The sequence below is a fragment of the Eublepharis macularius genome, chromosome 17 (assembly GCF_028583425.1).
Source record: "Eublepharis macularius isolate TG4126 chromosome 17, MPM_Emac_v1.0, whole genome shotgun sequence".
In the NCBI taxonomy this organism is placed as follows: Eukaryota; Metazoa; Chordata; class Lepidosauria; order Squamata; family Eublepharidae; genus Eublepharis; species Eublepharis macularius.
Window position 1 is genome coordinate 33,258,293 of NC_072806.1, and position 19,644 is coordinate 33,277,936.

At 43.8% G+C, this 19,644-nt stretch overlaps 1 protein-coding gene across 1 annotated transcript in view; it reads left to right on the forward strand.

Annotated features, from left to right (window-relative positions):
- Positions 1-19,644, forward strand: part of BRIP1 (BRCA1 interacting helicase 1) — a 157,532-nt gene that overhangs the window by 96,039 nt on the left and 41,849 nt on the right. The window contains exons 14-15 of the mRNA XM_055001863.1: positions 12,848-13,007; positions 16,191-16,312. Coding sequence (XP_054857838.1) covers positions 12,848-13,007; positions 16,191-16,312 — 282 coding nt within the window. The remainder of the gene's footprint in view (positions 1-12,847; positions 13,008-16,190; positions 16,313-19,644) is intronic.

Genomic DNA, 19,644 nt, shown 5'->3' on the forward strand with positions numbered 1-19,644 from the left:
AGGCGTCCTTGAAGCTGCTAAATGTGTCATTCCAGGAGACACTGAAGAGTGCCTTCTGGTCTTCTTTGGCTGTCCCATGCACAGTTGTAGAGCGGAGGGATTAAGCAACAGACATTAAAAATACGGAAGAGAAAATATCCAAAAACGCCCAGTCATGTAATACCTTTTCATTAGGACCCGCCAAAATACTGCAAAACAGTGAGTGCTATCTTTTGAGTCCCCCACAACGTTTTATCAGGCCTGTGAAGTACAAAAGAAAAAAAGGGGTGGGGAGCCAACAACAACCAGAGCCAACAATTAATAGTTTTCTTATTTTGAAGATTGGGAGATGTCGCAGACTTAATTAGGTTACTTGGTATTGGCCGCCAATCAGATTTCAAGATGTCCAGGAAAAACAGTCTCCCCAGGAAAAGTGTTTTTGCCATATATCAAAGGAATCACTGATCAGATGGGAAAGCTTATGAAAAAGCACAACCTACAAACAGTATTCAGACCCACCAGAAAAATACAACCGATGCTACGATCAGCAAAAGACAGTAGAGACCCCCTCACCTCTGCAGGAGTATACCGTATACCCTGCAGCTGTGGACAAGTTTACATCGGGACCACACAGCATAGCATCCAGACAAAAATAAAAGAACATGAAAGACACTGCAGACTTGGCCATCCGGAAAAATCAGCAGTGGCTGAACATAGCCTAACTCAAACAGGACACAGTATCCTATTCCAGGACACTAAAATACTGGACAACACTTCCAACTTCTTCATCAGATTGCACAGGGAAGCCATTGAAATTCATAAGCATAAGCACAATTTCAACAGGAAAGAAGAGACTTCAAGAATGAATAGAGCATGGTTTCCAGTCCTGAAAAACACCAGACTAACAAAATAATCTACATCCTACAATAGCCCTGCAGAGAAGATTAGCATATCAAGCACCAATCCATATGCAAAAGAACCTCCTCAGGATACAGTGAAGCCTCCCTCCATTAGCATTCCACACCCTGGGAAACTATTACAGGATGACTCAGCCCAAACCCACCTTCCTGAGTAGATATAAATGACCTGCCAACATCTTTTCCACACTGTGACACTGAGAGATCTCTGTCTTTTGGGTGGTACACCTCTGAAGATGCCAGTCACAGCTGCTGGCGAAACATCAGCAACTACAATGCGAAGACCATGGCTATACAGCCCGGAAAATCCACAACAACCTACTTCTAATTGTTTATTATTGCTTGTTATGATGTGTATTTTAAAACTGCGGGGAGGAGAGCATCAGCAACATCTAAACTGACCTTTTATTTTTAACATTAAAAACATATACCACACCTTTAACCACTCGAAATGATGATTGTCTTAGAATGCATATAAAGCTGACTCGGTAAGTGGATATTAAAAGCAGCTGAATCAACAGTCAAGAAAAGCTATCTGAAATAAAACTATCTTAGATAACATTCCTAAAGGCCAGCAGCAAAGGGAGTTTACTCACGTCTTGTTCCATAGTAATGGAGTTATGACAGAGAAAACCCTTGTTGACGATGTGTGAACCAAACTTGGGGAGGGAATAACCAGAAGAGACTGCTTTGAAGACCTAAATTGGTGCACAGGTTCACATGAGGAGACATGGACCTTCAGCCATGTGGGCCTCTGGTTGTCAGGGGCCTTGCTCCAACTCTCACAGTGAGATGGCTTTTCTAGCGTTTGGTTATGCTGAAAAAGGAAGCTCTAGCTCTTTAAATGGTTCTGACACTTTAATTGCACTTTTATTTATTATGAGCTTTGCAAAGCACGTCCTGTATGGGGGTTGTGTTCCTTCGGAAAGCTAGCCAAGTTGGTGATAAGAGTCTGAAGAATGCAAGTCCTGTAGGTGAGTTTTTAATTAAAGTTTTTAGCAAAATTAGAACAACACTTTGACAATTTGTAACATATTGATTATGGATAATTTATTACAGCAGTTATGGGATGAGCCTTTGAAAAAGTTTTAAACATGAAACAGGAAAGCTGATGTGCAAGAAAGCCCCGTCAGGCTGTGCCCTGCAACAGGATTTTTACATTCTGGAGTAGGAATATCATTCCAGTGGGAACATCTGGTTGACACATGGTGACTGTACCTGTAAAGAGAAGGAATATAAATTGCTAATAAGAAGGTACTGAAGAATACTTACCTGCAAGATTAACTTTGAGGATACCTTTTTCACCTATTGGGCGTGTGGACTATATATTTCATTGTAGTGTTAACTTATTGTAATATTGTAACATTGATTGTATGTGATGACAGGAAGGATTGTTACCTAGTCTTCTCATATAAGGTTACATTATTATATTTATAGGTATTCCTGTTCATTGATTACTACATTGCACATTTCAGCACTTTGCACTTTTCATAACAAGAAATATTTTTTTTAAAATATACAAAAATATTTATTAATGTACTATGGAAGAATCTCTATATTTTCCTCCCCTTCGGAGGAGGGTCTTTCCCTTTAATTATATATTACTCTATAAGGCATCATGCATGCTGTGTAAACAGAGCCAAAGAAAGAGGGATAACCATGATCCCAATTCAAAAGTTGTTTCAGATGAGTAGCTGCGTTGGTCTGCAGTAGAATAGCAAGATTTGAGTCCAGTAGCACCTTAGAGGCCAACAAGATTTTCAGGGTATAAAAATACCATTGATATCTGAAGAAGGGAGCTTTGACTCTCAAAAGCTTATACTCTGAAAATCTTATTGGTCTCTAAGGTGCCACTGGACTCAGATGTTAAGGTTGACAATGAAGAAATTGAAATGGTTAAAGATTTTCTGTTCCTTGGCTCAGTCATCAACCAAAAGGGAAACTGCAAGTGAAAAATAAGTAGCAGACTGAGACTTGGAAGGGCTGCCGTGACGGAACTAGAAAAGATCCTTAAGGATAAGGGAGTGTCGCTAGGGACCCGAATTCATATTATGGTATTCGCCATTGCTATGTTTGACAATGAAGAAAACTGACAGGAAGAAAATTGATTCATTCAAAATGGGGTGAGGAGAGCATTTTGGGTATCATTGAGAGCCGAAAAGACAAATATGTGGGTTCTCGATCAAATCAAGCCTGAATTGTCCCTAGAAGCTAAAATGACTAAAATGATGCTATCATACTTTGGTCACATCCTGAGAAGATGAGACTCACCAGAACAGACAATAATTCTAGGAGAAGTTGAAGGCCATAGGAAAAGAGGAGGACACAACATGAGGTGGAGATGGATTGACTGAATAAAGGAAGCCACGGCCTTCAGTTTGCAAGACTTGAACAAGGCTGTCAGTGATAGGACATTTTGGAGGTGGTTGATTCATAGAGTCTCCATAAGTTAAAAGCGAGTTGAAAGCACATAACACACAAATAGATATGATCTAACCAAACATAATGCTTGTCCGGGGTCAGCTACCTCCTCCCCCTGGACTTACCTGGCGGGGCAGGAGGAAGACCCTTGGGAGTCACACACACAGCGGACTGGGGCGAGACGGCCTCAGAGGAACAGGCTGCCGCTTCGGCGGGGCCAACCCCCACCCCAACAACCAAGATGGGCACGACACTGGAGCCGGGCGAGTCGACAGCAGCCACACAAGAGACCGCTCGACAGCGGAAATCCCCAGGAGCAGTGCCAGAATCCATCCCACACCCACCACAGGCTGTAGAGCTGGGTGAAGACGCCGGCCAGCTTGCACAAGCCCCGAGCCCGTTAGCGGCTCCCTTGAGAGACTGGCACAGCTGGCCATCACACAGGGGCATGGAAGGGATGGCGGGGGTAGGGCGAAGGCAGAGGGAGGCGGGGATTCTCACCAGGGAAGCCCCATAAAAGCGGGTGTTGAAGGGAGACCGATGAGTGTTTAGGAGACAAGAGAGTGGAAGCCAGAGAGAGAGAGAAGTTTGTCAGCCTAATGGAGGGAGAGAGGGTTGAGGGTCTTGTAAACCCACCTCCTCCCCTCCATTTCTGAGATCCCACTCTGGAAGGCATCCCCCTCCCCCCCCCCGCTTCGACGTCCGGGAGGTAGATCGTCACATTGCTACTGAGATCTATTGTTTTCAATGGGAGAGAATGAAGCACATGCTTAATTTTGCTGTGGAGAACAGTGGAAGGTAGTTAAATGTAGAATTTACTGGTTGCCTTTCCAGGAAAAGCTCAGAGAAATTTTCCAATGCTGAACCTTCAAAAATAATTTTTTAAAAATTGTCTCCATCTGTAAAAGAAGCTGATTAGTGGGAAAGTCCAGAGTATGGAACTCCACTACACTAAAGACAATGTTCTGGTCATTCTAAGTTCTAGGCAAGACTCAGAGTATCTCTACACAAGACATCTTACATGGGGATGCTCAAGTGACTTACTTTCAGTATGGTCTTATATACAAGTGTCCTCTGCCTCCCTAGCAGTGCATGTGTATCCACAATGGGAGAACAAGTGTAAGATCTTTCACTTGAGCATCTGTCGTGGGCTGGGCCAGCCCAAGCAGAGTAGTCAAAGTCCGGTCCAAAGTCAGAGTGCAAATCCAAGGCCAGAGGTGAGTTCAAAGTCCAAAAGCCAAGTCAGGCGGTCCATACATCAGTTACTGGTAAGGTCAGGTCTAGATGCAGGCAGAGACAGGGCACAGTCCAAAAGCTACAGGAGCAAGGCAAGGTTCAAGGGCATGGTTGCAGCAGGAGCAAGAATCCAACATGTTGCTTCCACACATCCTGGTCTTCTGTGGCTGGGTTTTATAGTGAGGCTGGGCTTGCAGCCAGCTGCTTGGGAGCTATCCTGTGGTTACTCCTCATCACTATCCACCAGCAGCTGGCGTCAACCCAGGAGGTGTGCGCTTCACCGCCTCTCCTGCAGCCCCATATGTTGCCTTTGTCTGCGGCACAATCTGGGTGAAGCTGGCGGTTTGGGAGTCCTTGGCTGTGGTGTTGGTGCCTCTGCCTCAGCTGCTGGCTGTGGACACTGTTCTTCCTGATCGCAGGCCTCTGCTGAATCAGGGATGGCTACACGAGGCTTCTCTCCTCCCGAGGAGTCCTCACTATCACTGAGTGCCATGACAGCATCCATTGTTTAAGATGTCTGGCGTAGAGAGACTCACAGACATAGATCTGAAAAGGTTTTTATGGAAGGGTTTTACGGGAGAAGCTCATTTCTAAAGTTTGCAGGGCCTAGGCTGCTTTGGGTTTAATGGTAAATACCTTTAAAATTATTAAGATACTGTGTTTTGTAATGTTTTGGACAGGCAGTCTTATAACAAAGTTATAAGGTAAATGTTAATGGTACCTGAATTCCCTAGTTAACTAGAATTTGAAATCAGGGTTTTATGATTGGGAAACAGACTGTGATTAAGATCCTGGTTAGCTGTGGTTAAGACTGATGCTGACATATTTACTGACTGCATTTATAGAGGGAAATGGGTGACTCTCTCTTAACTCTTGATCAGAGTTAAGACTTCTTACCACTCAGCCAGAGTTAAGAGAGTCAGCTCATTCATGCAGCAGTCCAGAGAGGCAGTGTCTTTATTGCAGAGTGTGTGGTGGGAATGTACACCACATTTGTGAGTGTAGCACAAATGCTGATGGTGCCATGGGCTGTTGGGTGAGGTGGGTTGGTTTCAAATTATTACAAACACATCTTTTGAAAATCCGATCAATGTGTTCTGAATGGTACATATAAAAGTATTTATTTCCTCTATCATCTTTGGTAAAACTCTTCCTTGGATTGATGGAGCCGCTAGAGAATCCATTTCCAAAGAGTTTAATTTTGTGTGTGTGTGTATTCTCCTGGGTGGAAAAGTGACTGGCTGTGAGCATTAATGGCTTCTTTGGGTGGTTTCTAACTCTGTACTCAACTCTCCTGTTTTTTCACCCCAAAGTGCTGTTTTTTCTTCCAGATAACCTGTCTTCTTCAGGTTGCAGTTACTGTGAGGAATGAGAATGATATATTTTATTTAGCTGTATTTATTAGGGGCATTTTAGTAGCACTTTCCATAGTAGCAGTTCCATCTTAGTTTTGGATTCTCTATACACATGAAAATGGTACTTTGCATATCTTAATGGACCTGATATAAAATGGGGATGAGTGGCCCTGAAATTGGAGAGCGCGATCTGAACAAAGGTAAGTGCTTTGAAGTCCCAGTGGGAGAGATTTAAGAACACGAGTAAACTCCCTCATTGCAGTCACTGGGGCTTAGAAGCGCTTAACAGTGGCTGGATCATGCACTTAGTATTTGTCCTTTGCTTGTTGTTTTATGTTTAACTTTTTCTGGGAAAGAGTGGTGCCACTGCGGTAAAATGGAAGCATTCAATGCTTCTTACTTTAAACTTTTCTTTGTGCAAAATTTAACCAAAAGCTTGACTACCTGAATCGTTTTAGCCATTACAGTACTCCGTAAAATGGGCATGAAAATCCCTTCCTAGGTGCACGTATTGGGGAAATAGGATATGCCGAACTAGGCATTAGCTGCTGGAGCCCAGAGGGCTGAATCCAGCCCCCGAGAGGCACAAAAAGCAAGTGGAAGAAATAGTTCCTGTGATAACAGGACTTACTGGCAGGCTGCTCTGGAGGATGGTAAGCATCTTGGGGCAAGCGTCTTTTCTGCGCTTATTTTACTTTCCAGAGTACCATTTACACATGTGCCCTTAACTAAATAATGAAAAACAGACCTTCCCCAACACAAAAAAGTGCCATCATGTGCACTTTAAAGGATTAGCAGACAGGTACCAGCATACCTGCAGGACCGCTTCTAACTGTCTGTGCCCCAGAGAGTGCCGAGATCAGCCAATAAACATCTACTGGTGGTCCCGGGCCACAGGTAGGCAAGACTGGCCTCAACCAGACCCAGGGCCTTCTCGGTCCTTGCTCCAAACTGGTAGAACTCTCTAACAGAGGATATGTGGACCCACCAGGATCTTGTATCATTCTGGCGGGCCTGCAAGACTGAGATGTTCCGCCAAGCATATGATTGAGGCCAGATCAGTAGTCACCTAGAAGCCTCCCTCCTGGCCTCCTGGCGAGGGGGCCGTGTGACCATCTGGCCCCCTCATATGAGTTACAGTTGATTATCTAGCCCCCATATGAGTTATAGCTTGATTGGAAAGGACCATTCCCCGCTTTTACCCACCCCTCTGTGTTTTACTGGTGGGAGTAGGGTTGCATGGCAGCTGTCTGGGGGTGGTGTCAATAGCATTTTCACTGTTTTATCAATGATTTTAAATGTAATTTATATTTTACTGTTGTAACGTGCCCTGAGCCCACTTGCGGGGAGGGCGGAATAGAAATGTAATAAATAAGTAAATATTGAACAAAATCTTATGCTCATCTTTTTTCACTTTAAAAGACATCCTCAAGGTGGCTTATAAATTTAGAAAAAATACCTCATGGTACTATAACACCAACCAGTAGCTCAAATACAAATCTTTGCAGCTATAAAAACCATAAGAGTTAGTAACTATTGAAAGCTTGACTATTATCTGAGTCATAGTGTTGATGGTAACAGGCAAATGCCCCTGGAGAGGGAATTCTGAAAATGGGGTGCCACCACAGAGAAGGTCTTATCTCCATCACGTCTTTTCCCAAACCACCATTAATATCCCAACAAAAAGTAATATGTGAAGTAGTGGTGTGATGTTGCTGTTTCCATCAGTCATTATTAGACATTTGATAGGCTGCTGTTGAAATTCTAACCAGCTTCAGGGCCCACTCTTTTCCATATTGTTAGATTATTGTTTGTAATATTATATCTTTAGTGAAATGTTTGTATCTGTATGCTCACATAATTGCTGGCAGCTCTGTGAAACAGAAGCACTTGTCAATTAGAAGTCCAAAATTATGGAGTGACCGGAAGCTGCTTGGAATGTGGGCCTCAAGGAGACAGAAACTGGAAGGTGCTTGTTGTCCTTTTGTTGTTCACGAAACTGGACACAATCCTGCTTTTCCAGGATTTTATTTTCCCAAGGCATCCAAACAAACGTGATCTGGTGCTGGTTTTGCCAGCAGTAAATGAACAAATTGGTTTAATAAATTTATAGTCTGCTTTACCCTAAGAAAGCTTCAAGTAATTTATGTAAAACAAATTCTAATCCTAAGACATAAAAAGCAAACCATGTTGCCGACGACTTAACTTCTTATCCCCGTGCATGTGCAGAACACAGGAATAAGGCCTTCCCGCTGCCTTGGGGCTTCTCAGCTGGGCAAGGAGAAGGCAGGTGAACCGCCACTTCCTCCCTGTCCACCTGATCCGCGGGCAAAGGGGGGGGGCGGCAGCAGAGCTCGCCTGCTACTCAGCTGGGCAGGGAGAAGGCGGGCTCCCTTCCTACCACCTCCACTGGCTGCGGGGCTGTGCTACGCCTCCCTGCTGGCTATGCGGCCCTCAGAAGCCTGCCTGTGGAGCCAGCAGGCAGATGCAGCGTAGGGAACATAATAATGGACAACCCACAGAAAATACTCTAGCCAATCGGCCTCCTGACCTCTTTCAGAGAAGGTTTTGAGAACAGGTTGTCATAGGATGACTGTTTCTTCCAACTCGTGTGGAGGAACCAGCTGTTCAGATACGAGAATACCAACCGATAAAGGTCTTTAAAGGTCAAAACCGGCATGTTGAATTGGATCCAGAAACAAATTGCAGCAACTACATTATTTCTGCAATATGAGCGGTTTGTCTAGCCCCATCAGTCAATGGGCTGCTGCATGTCACACAAGTTGCTGCTTCCAAGTCCTCTTCAAGGGCATCCTCACATAAAACACAGTGCAGTAATCTAGCCACAAAGTTACACAACCATAGGTCAGTTGGTCCAGGTGTGTTGTGTCTAAGGAGACAGTTTACAAGCCTGATATAACTGGAACAAGGTACTACTAACTGAAACAAAGTACTCCAAGCTACAACTTTTTTTAATCCATCTGCAAGGCTGAGTCCAGCAGTGCACAGAGATTAGGTTTTAAAAAATGCCCGTGAAGAAACATCTAATTGGATGGATGCTTGTGTGTGTGGAGAGGGGAGGTGGTGAAAAACTGTGCTACGATATTGTGTTTGTCCTATGTGTTTATTGTTTAAGGTGCTTCTCCTTTCTTTCAGTCCTTTTTGGAAACCCTGTGCCTGAAGCAACATTGCTTGCTTGGTTTTTCTTAATTTAACTAATAAGTATTGTCCCCTCGTGACAAAGACAGTTTCATGAGATTGTATCCAATTTTGTCTTCATGTTTCTGTGAATGTACAGCATCGAGTAGTGGGTGTTCTCATAATTAACTCTGTGTAACAGCCAGTGTTGTGTGGTGGTGAGTAAAAGGTCTTTTTACGGTGAATAATTCTCCATGCATATAATAACTGATGTTCAGACAGAGATCTCAGAAAAGTTTTTGGAGGGCTTTAGCATTTAAATCTTTATAAGTTCTATGATCCAGCTTGGCCCACATTACTCCATTAAAGTCCCAATCTCAAATTATATGACCATCTGCAATGCTATTGATTTTTTTCCATCAAAGTCCTGTAAAATTTAGCATAATATTGATGCGGACCATAAAGGCAAACAAATGTGTCTATTTCTCCATCTAGAAAGCCTTTAATCATTAAATATTCAGCCTCATGGTCACGTTCAATTTCAAGAATAGTTAACTGAGGGTTACACATGATGGCCACACCTTTTTTTTTTAGTGATATAAGATGCTGAATAAGCAGTCCCTATTTCCATATATTCAAAATACTTTTATTCCCCATGTTCTGTATGTGTTTCTTGAAGAAGACGAAGACGACCATCTACCATTTCATGTCTCAAATTTCTAGCACACTTACCTGTCTTGTCAGAAATTCTTAAAGGTCTAATGACTAAGTCTCAAGTTCTGTTATGAGACAGAATTTTTTTAAAAAATGCTTATTAGAACCTGGACTTTTTTTCTGGGAAAAGAGGTGGTGGAACTCAAGACCGCACAATAACATCACTTTGGGTCAGCTGGAACAAGAGGGGAGTTTTTTAAAGTTTAAATTGCCCTCAGCGAAAATGGTCACATGGCCGGTGGTCCCACCCCCTGATCTCCAGACAGAGGGCAGTTTAGATTGCCCTCCACGCTGCTCAGCCATGTGACCATTTTTAAGAGGTGCCAGAACTCCGTTCCACCGCGGTCCCGCTGGAAAAAAGCCCTGATTATAACTATTTTTGTTGTGAAGCAGAAACTTATGTAGAAGAGCTTTCAAAAGTGTCTAGTAACTGTTGGACTTCTTGGACTGCTTTAACTGACACCCATTCATCATGTACATAAATGTTTAATTTAAAGAGAATATGCCAGGTATATCTAACACTCTGTCGGAAGGCTGCTTCCCTCCCTCCCTCCTAATTCTGAGCACTGATCACAGCACTTCAGCAGTCAGGCAGGTGGGAAGCATTTCTTTTTGTTTGTGAGACTGAAAGCTCTCCCTTTCCCCAAAGCCTTGGCTTTCCAATCTCTGGGTTCCTTCTGGGTTGTACCCATGCCCAAGTCACAAACTCCAGACTCACAGTTACCCAGCTACACAGATATTCCTCCACACATTCTCAGAGGCCCAGAATATAACACAGAGTGCAATAGACATACATGGCAGATAAGCAGGGCGCATTTGACAGCTACCTAGGCATTTGTTTGGCATTCATTTGTCGCTTATCTCACCCATCCGTTAGGATGCAAGCCCCCTCCCATGCCTAGCTGGTCATCATAGGGACATGCTGCGGTAATGAATAGCACACAGCTATTCAGCTTCTCTCTGGCATACTTGCATCGTGGACGGAGCTTTGCTGATGAAAGCTAACTAGAGGAGCTGAGAAGCCATCTTTTCAGGACTCAGTGAATCACCCAGCAACTCAAGAACCAATCGAGGCTGAGCTGTTGATTAGGTTTCAGCTGTATGAAAATCTAGGGAGTGGACAGAGAGTCGTTCTGGGAACAGTCTTCCAAGGTTGAATCTGTGGGGAACTCGGAGACTGCTCTAATCAGCTCAGCAACCACGTATCTGAATTAGGCCACAAGCTAACAACACTTACAATTCTGAACCTAAGTCCAGCCATTTTGACCAAAGATCTGGTTTGGGGCTGACAATTTCCTTACAAACCCCAATTCCTAAGTTTCTGTGTCAAAAATGCAAATTGTCTCCTTTCAGCAAGAGCATCTGGGTGGAGGTTACACAAAATTGGTATGTCTTGATCATCTCCCAATAGTTTTTCCCCTCCCTGCATAGACTTCAAAATAGCATCTTTGATCCGTAAGGTAATGAAGGTAGCTAGTATATATGTTGTTGGAAGAAGGGACTGGCAATGTCTCTTGCTCAGGCCTTCACAACCGCAAGCAGAAAAGAAGGACGGCAACAACCATAGAGCCGGTCAGATAGAGAGGCTGCTATCAGTCTCCTTCCTGCCAGGAGAACTTCCTCCCCTTCTCTCCCCTTCCCTGCATGCACCAGGAGAGGCAGCATGGTGTCTCCTCCTGAGAGAGATGGCCTACTTTCAATCTAAAGCCATCCTAGCTAATTAGATCAGTCACTAGTTCTTTCTCTCCGCTAAACGTATGTAAATGTATTTCTTTAGATAAATAGACAGTTGATGGTTCTCTCACTTGGATGAGAGCTTTCTGCGTGCAGTTTGTTTGGTTAACGTGCCTTAACTAAAACCCAATATATTATTCCTTGTCTATTAGCTGTAATATTACCTATTCTTTGTGCTTTTTCAAAACCAGTTGCTGCACTATGTTCAATAGATAGGGAAGACCACAAAATATCCTTCAAGAAGACAACTGGATCTTTCTGTTCTATATTTTCCAGAATCCCTCTGAACTTCAAATTATGCTTCTTTCCTTCATTCTATACTTCCTCTAACCAAGTTTCCAACCTTTCCAGCTCTACAGAATGTTTATATCACTGATAACCAAGCCTCACTCTTTTGACACAAAGCAGCCAGTTTTAATGAGTTGGATATTAGGTGACTGTATGCAGGGAGCTAGCAGGTGGGAAGCTGGAACCCTGCCCCACTAAGGTGCCCTTCTGAAGCTCCCACAGCTACTCTCAGGAGGCCAAGAATTGAGAAGGTGATGAGTCTGCACATAAATGTGGACCAGAAGATTGTGTACATGCATAGCAACGCAGAGTATCTCATCCAGTTTGAGCCAGTTTGGTGTAGTGGCTAAGAGCGCGGGACTCTAATCTGGAGAGCCGGGTTTGATTCTCCACTTGAAGCCAGCTGGGTGACCTTGGGCTAGTCATGGCTCTCTCAGCCCCACCCACCTCACAGAGTGTTTTGTTGTGGGGATAATAATGACATACTTTGTAAACCGCTCTGAGTGGGCATTACGTTGTCCTGAAGGGTGGTATAGAAATCCAGTATTATTATTATTATTACTGTTCCTACTCACGAGGAGGGAGCTGAGCTTTACTCTGCTCAAGCCAGTAGGGAGTGGGAGGAACAAGGCACCATAAAACTCTCAGCTGAAGTCTGACCTTTGCTGGTACAACATCCTGTGAGATTTGTTCTTGTGTTAGGACTCTTCCCAGCCAGCTCTGCTGGTCCTTTTCTTGCTCTTCAGCCTCTTGAGGACCTTCCAACCCCCTTAGATAGTTCCCTGAACTGTGTTTAGCCACCAATAGGCAAAGCTACTCTGCTTCTCCAGTTCATGGGAATGAACAATAATTGCCGAACTGGAAATGAGATAATGTCCTTTGCTCATCCTTCAGTGGCATCTGGTGGCCAGCCTGACAAAACTGAAATGATCTATAGCCCTTTTCTTTCGCACTACATCCTGCACGTGGTATAGGACTTGCACTGTGTATAGGATGCGTTGTTTGCATTTGAAAAAGTAAGAGAATAAAAATTTACAGTTCTTTACTTTCATGTTTCTCTTTTAGATGTTGGATAAACTGAAAGATCGCTGGTTGCACACCGGCTTGTGGGAAAAGCTGGAGCTGATTAAGACTGTCATTGTGGAGCCGAAAGGAGGTGACAAAGCTGATTTTGATAAGCTTCTGCAAATATACTACGATGCTATAAAATGTAAACAAGGAAAAGGTGAGTGACCTGTGTAAAACTATAAAAGCTTGCAAATCTGATTACTATAACATTCAATAATAATATTTGATTTATATACTGCCCTACAGGACAACTTAACACCCACTCAGAGCAATTTACAAAGTGTGTTATGATCAGGGCCGGCGCGCCCATTGAGGCCAGGTAGGCGGTGGCCTCAGGCGTGGGGTGCCGGAGGGAGCGCTGGAGGAGGCGTGGGGGGTGGGAGCGCACGCCACAAAGCAGCAGCCTCCTATCCCTCCCGCACCGCGCCACCGCCAGCACAAGCCCCCGGCCAGGCACAGCTGCTGCGGGCAGGCATCTGTGGCGGTGCAGGCTACCGAGCAGGAGAGCTCGGAGGCCGCCCACAGCAGCAATCGGGCCAGCGGTGCGCACGCTCCCGTGATGATGTCACGCGTGATGTCATCATGCAGGCCGGTGTGCGTGCGCACTTATGTGCGCATGGGGGTGCGCCTGGCCAGCCGCGAGCGCCGCAAACCCTTGCACCGCCCCTGGTTATGATTATCCCCGCAACAATGACCCTGTGAGGGGGGTGGGGCTGAGAGAGCTCTGAAAGAGCAGTGACTAACCCAAGGTCACCCAGCTGGCTTCAAGTGGAGGAGCGGGGAATCAAACCGCTGCTCTTAACCACTACACCAAACTGGCTCTCATTTACTAAGGTTGGAAATAACTATTACATTATGCCTGCCGTTGCTGGCCCAAACTGGTAGTCCTGCTTCAACTCTCTCTCCCTCCCCTCTCCTTACTAGCGTGTAATACAGTTTACCCCACTTCCTTCAATCCTCTAATTTTGCATTTCTTTGCTTCCATTTTACGTTATTGGCTACTGCGTTATTGGTTATTGGCTACGTTATTGGCTACTGCCAGCAAAGGGGTGGGGAAACACACAATGTCATCATCAAAAGTAAGTTGTATTAGATGCTACAGAGGAAAAAAAGGAAATTTGACACATAGCTACCATTTGTGACTGCAGCCCTCCTGTTCTTCATAACATGTCATTCTCCACTATTATGTAGAGACAAGACCGGTCAAAAGATGGCCCACTGTTATCACATTTCTATTTTTTCAAAGATATCTACACAGCACATAAACTTTTTATACAATGATACAAAATAATACATAGTTAAAAGCTTTAAAAATGGCCAAACTTCAGGGGATAATAGATATTCACATTTAAAATAGCATAGGATAAAATTCAGAAGTAACCACCGGCTTACTTCATAGTTATCTTGAATTGAATGGATAAAAGTAGCTCGATTTCTTTAGAGCAGCCGTAATATATTTGGCAAAAGCCAAAGGAATATGATTCTCATTTCCAGACAAAAGATTGAATAAATGATAATCATTAGAACGGTTGAGGAATGAAACAAGAGAAATATCAGAGAGGCTCTGTCATGCCTCAGGTGGGGTGAGCCCCTTACGCTGCCACCACTCTGGGATTTAGGGTCCCTTGGGAAGGCCCAGAGTCCCCTCCCAACTCTTCTGACCTCCGTAGCTTGGCCAATAAACAGGCGTGAGGACCCAGCAGAGTAACAACAAACAAAAGAGTTTATTTACAAGGAGGTCAGTTAATAACAAACAAATAAACAACAAGCAAGGTGCATTAGCAACAATAGATGGGTGAAAGCAAAATAAACAAAAGGCCCTAGCGCAACTGAACTCACTGCCCCTCTGTGTGCCAGGCCTGCCTTCTCACCCTACCTGAATGAGGGCCTCTCCCCCTAGCAGAAACCTCCTCTGGCCTACTCCCTGGGAGAAAGAACAGGTTTTTTCCCTCTCCGGCTTATATAGCACCAGCCCCCTGTATTCTTATTGGCCAAAAAGGGCACCAAAATGGCCCAGGGGCTCCTGGGAATTGTAGGCAGGCCTACTCCCACTGCTTACAGGCTTCTGAGGCCTTGCTAGGCCTTCCTGGCACAGCCAGATCATGACAGGCTGTTAGATTATCATCTAATTTTGTGAAAATAAAAATACATTAGGGCTTCGGGCACCTCAGTACCACATAGACAGATCGTTTGACCTCATGGAATGTTGGAAAATCTGCCATAAAAGTCGGCAATTAGTAGTGCATTAAAACAGGCCAGAGGAAAAAAGACAGTATGAGGAAAAAATAAGTGTAAATACTTATTACCAACAAAAGATCTTGAGGCAATAAAAACCAAATGCAGTAGAGAGCAAATTCGTTTAGTTTCTGATACGAGACGATTCCAATTTAATAATTTGAGCTGTTTTTCAAATCAGAGTCCTAGCCCTAACTTAGACAAACCTGAAACAGAGCAATCTAATTCTGCAATTTTGAAATCTAACAACTGACTCCAGGGGCTTGCAAAAGAATCAGAACATAGCCAAAGTAAAAGAGGAGGGAAGGATTCAGATAGATATAAAACTAAATCTAAACTATATGGCAGCAAACCAAGCAATAGTAAGTAGCATGTTGTCACAGTTATCAACGAAGATTTTTAAAAAATCTTTTCACAAAATGTACAAAAAGTCCCAAAAGCATTCAAATTGGAGCTCTCTGCATTAGTGGATTATTAGAGATTTGAAGAGAGAAATTCATAACTTTATTGAAAAACTGACAGATGTAAAGTTGGACAACTAAAGGGCCTGATATATCTCACCGTGCATGTGACATTTAAGGACTTCCCTCCTCCTCTCATGCACTGTACAGTGTGCCTCTTATTCAGCCAGAGGAGTTAGCCATATTAGTCTGCAGTAGCAAAATAGAAAAGGGTCCAGTAGTACCTTTAAGACTAACCAACTTTACTGTAGCATAAGCTTTCGAGAACCACAGTTCTCTTCGTCAGATGCATGACGAAGAGAACTGTGGTTCTCGAAAGCTTGTGCTACAATAGAGTTGGTTAGTCTTAAAGGTGCTACTGGACTCTTTTCTATTTTGCCTCTCATTCAGGTTTCCAGTGACCCACTCCCTCCTGGCCTTCAGCACGTAGACTATCAGTCTTCAACATGGGAATGTCTTCCATGTGTATGAGAAGGTAAGGATCACGCTCATATTGTGATGCAAACCTTTATAGGCAAGATCTGAGTTCATCACATGCCTAAAGTGGATTCTGAAGGCTCTGGCACTATCAGGTTGGCGCTTCGCAAAAATAAAAATGCATTCAATCTTTTAATCCTTCTGTTGAATTGTTGTTTCTGTTGAAGATGGTGCCCTTCTTCTCGCTGTCTGCAGAGGCAAGGTCAGTGAAGGCCTGGATTTCTCCGATGACAATGCTCGTGCTGTTATAACCATAGGGATTCCATTCCCAAATGTGAAGGACCTTCAGGTAGGATGTTGATATTGTTTAAAACTGATTATTTGTACCGTGTAAAATGTTCAGAATTTTGTTTTCTGTGTGTGTGTGTGTGTGTGTGTGTGTGTTTTTACATGGATCTCAATCACCTATAACTGTATGCTTTCTCACAGATTCTGCCTTGATATTCCAAAGGAAGGTGTTTGCAAAAAAGTAGATAGAAGAGATAAATGTTTTAGTAGATCAATGCTTCTTAACCTTTACTCCATTGTCGCCCTCAAGAATATAACATTATTATCAAACGCTTGCCTCCCTCCCCAAGTCACGTTAAAGAAGGACATAAAACAGTGCCCAGATGAGGTTGTTTTATTTATAAAGGAGAACTTGTGATTAGAGAGGGGCACAAACCGCATTACGAACTTCAAAAACCCACAAAATTGGCAATCGCGTGATCGCGATCTCGCGGTTCGTGATTGTCCACAGCCAAAGAACCAGCGTTTGGAAGAGGCCTGGTTCGGTGCATTCGGCCGTGGTTCGGGAAGCCAGACAGTCAGGCGCCAGCAATCAATTCCCCTGGCAACGGAGCCGGGGGAATGCCTGAACTCTGCGCTCCTTCTGTCACCCTGGAAACCCGAATGGAAGCCCAGCTTACCTTGATCGGCAGGTCTTCCTTCCAACCACGGCGCTGCAAAGCGGTTACAAGTTGAGAGGAAGGGGAAGGAGGGGGAAGGGGGTGTTCTGTAGCCACGGGCACTCCAATCTCATCCCTGCAAACCCTGATAGGCAGCTCTGACGGCCAAACACAGACCTCCTGCGTTGCTCAGTGGGACCTGTGCTTATAAATAGCTGTGGGCTCCCAGGCTGGGTTTCACTTTCAGTGAGCAGTGGAGTGGGACAGAGCTCTTGCTTGCCACTTGCTAGCCTTTGGGGAGAAAGACTGAGAGTATAATTGAGCTTGGATTTTTGTGGGAGTTTCCTGGGGGCCTTGGATTGGAGAGGGTATAACTCCAAGATCCCTTTTGCAATCTTGTCCAAACTTGGGTGATGGTTGTAGGAGAGCTTGCAAAACACTCGCTGGGAATATGGGCTCTCTAAGTGCCACAGGGGCTGTTCTGCAAACTGCAAACCGCAAACCGATTCGGCAACGGAAAATGTTCGTTGCGGTTCGCGACCTCGGGATCGTCATCGGCACCGAACTGCAAACAGCTGGTTCGTTAAATTTTTTGGTTCGTGCCCATGTCTACTTGTGATATCTTCATATGATGCCCAGATATCTGGCATACAATTTTTATTTGAGCCCAAGTGGTACTTTTTGGGGGGGGGGGGATCTGTTTCTCCCTTGTATTTGTTGCCATTACAGGGCCCCTGTTTTGTTTTCTTTCTGGAAGCATTTTACACATACTTATTTTCATGGTTGAGGGAGGGGACATTCATGTTAGTGGCTGCCAGTTCTTTAAAATCCTGAAAGAAAAATCTTGAGATTTTATTCTCAGATTGGGATCAAGCCATATAAAATAACACTTTTCCAATGGCTCTCAGAAGCCATTACAAATAGGTAAGAGGGGCTGATTGTCCACCATTGGCTTCCAAAAGTTCTGAATATGACTCCCAAGATTTGTAGCATGTCCCTGAGTCAATGCTATAGATTGTTCTGCAGTCCATTAACTATTAGTTTAGGAATGTTATGTCCCAAATAAGGGCACTCAGTGTAGCTCACAAAAACTTTTAAAAAATAAGAAAGAATATCAAATGAAAAGCAAATAAAAATCCATACTTAAACCCAAGAAGTCGAAAAAATTAATTCAGGAGTAAAGTCCGATGTTAAGAGAAGCAAAGGGATTATCTCTGTGTGATTTAAATGCGAAGAAACACATGAGTGGAGAACAAGCTCCAAAGCCAGGGTGCTGCCACAGAAAATGGCCCTCCAATATCTGTTCAGTCAACTTCTGAAGGCACTTGAAGAAAGGTCTCTGCCTTAGATCTTAGCAAAAAGTTCAGTCAATCATGTATATTCCTGCGGGTATCTTAAGATACCCAGACCGTTTTAGAACACCTTTCAGTTGTGCCTGGAAACAAACTTGGAGCAAGTGAATGTATTTAAGGTGATAGGAAAAGGCCTTACAGTTTCAAAGCGTCTTCAGTGGATTTGATTCCTAGTTCCCTGTTGCTGTTTTCGTGGAGAGGGGATGTTTTAACTACCTTCTGAGTTGATTATCTAGTGCTGTGTCATTGTTCTATTATGTTTTAATTTTTTGTTTTTAGCTTTTTATGAGAAACTGATTTTTTTCCTTCAAGAAAGTGGAATCTAAATTATTTTAATACAAAGATACAATGAATATGTTTAATTGAGAATCTGAATAAACAGTAATCACTTTTGTGATTATTTTATAATTTGGATAACACTTTAAATTGATTTCTAAGGTCCACAAAGTAGCTTGGAAGGTATAAGTATGGTAGTAGGATAATAACAACAACAACTGCACTATATGTACCACTCTTCTAGACAGATTAGTGCCTCAGCCAGAGCAGTTAGTGTTATTATTATCCCCACAATACAGCTGGAGAACTGGGTCTGAGGGGAGTGGCTTACCCAAGGCCACTTACTGAGCTCATGACACTAGGGGGATTCGAACCAGTAGAGTGCTGATTCGCAGCTGAATATAATAACAACAACAATAACAACAACATTCGATTTATATATCGTCCTTCAGGACAACTTAACACCCACTCAGAGCAGTTTACAAAGTATATTATTATCTCCACAACAATCACCCTGTGAGGTGGGTGGGGCTGAGGAAGTTCTGAGAGAGCCGTGCCTGACCCAAGGTCACCCAGCTGGCTTCAAGCAGAGGAGTGGACAATCAAACCCGGTTCTCCAGATTAGAGTAGTGTAACCGCTACACCAAACTGGCTCCGAATCACTTAACCACTGTACTACAGCATGTATTTATTATCATGATTTGTTGGCCGTACACTTCCTGTTGCAGCAGATCATTATTTTCGGAGGCTTCTTGGCTTGGTATTGCTATCCTGTTTTCCACTTAATTTATAAGGAAATTGCTGTAAGGGCAGTAGGTGACCAAGTCTAAATTCAGAAATGGGGTGCACATTCTGCAGACCAGGGCCTGTTTGTTTGTTGAGTTAGTGTGTGTTTGAACTCAAGTCTGAAACTTGTGTAACAGGCAAAAGACCAGGCAGCCGCATAAGGCCTGACCACTCCAGGTGGTCAGGTGCCCATCACAAAGGCTGCTATTGCTTATCCTCATTGCCTGAATAGGGTTCTGGAGATTGAATACCATGATCCAAGGCAGCTTGCTTGACTTAGTTGAAGCATTAGGCCACAAGGTTCCTTGACGAAACCCTGA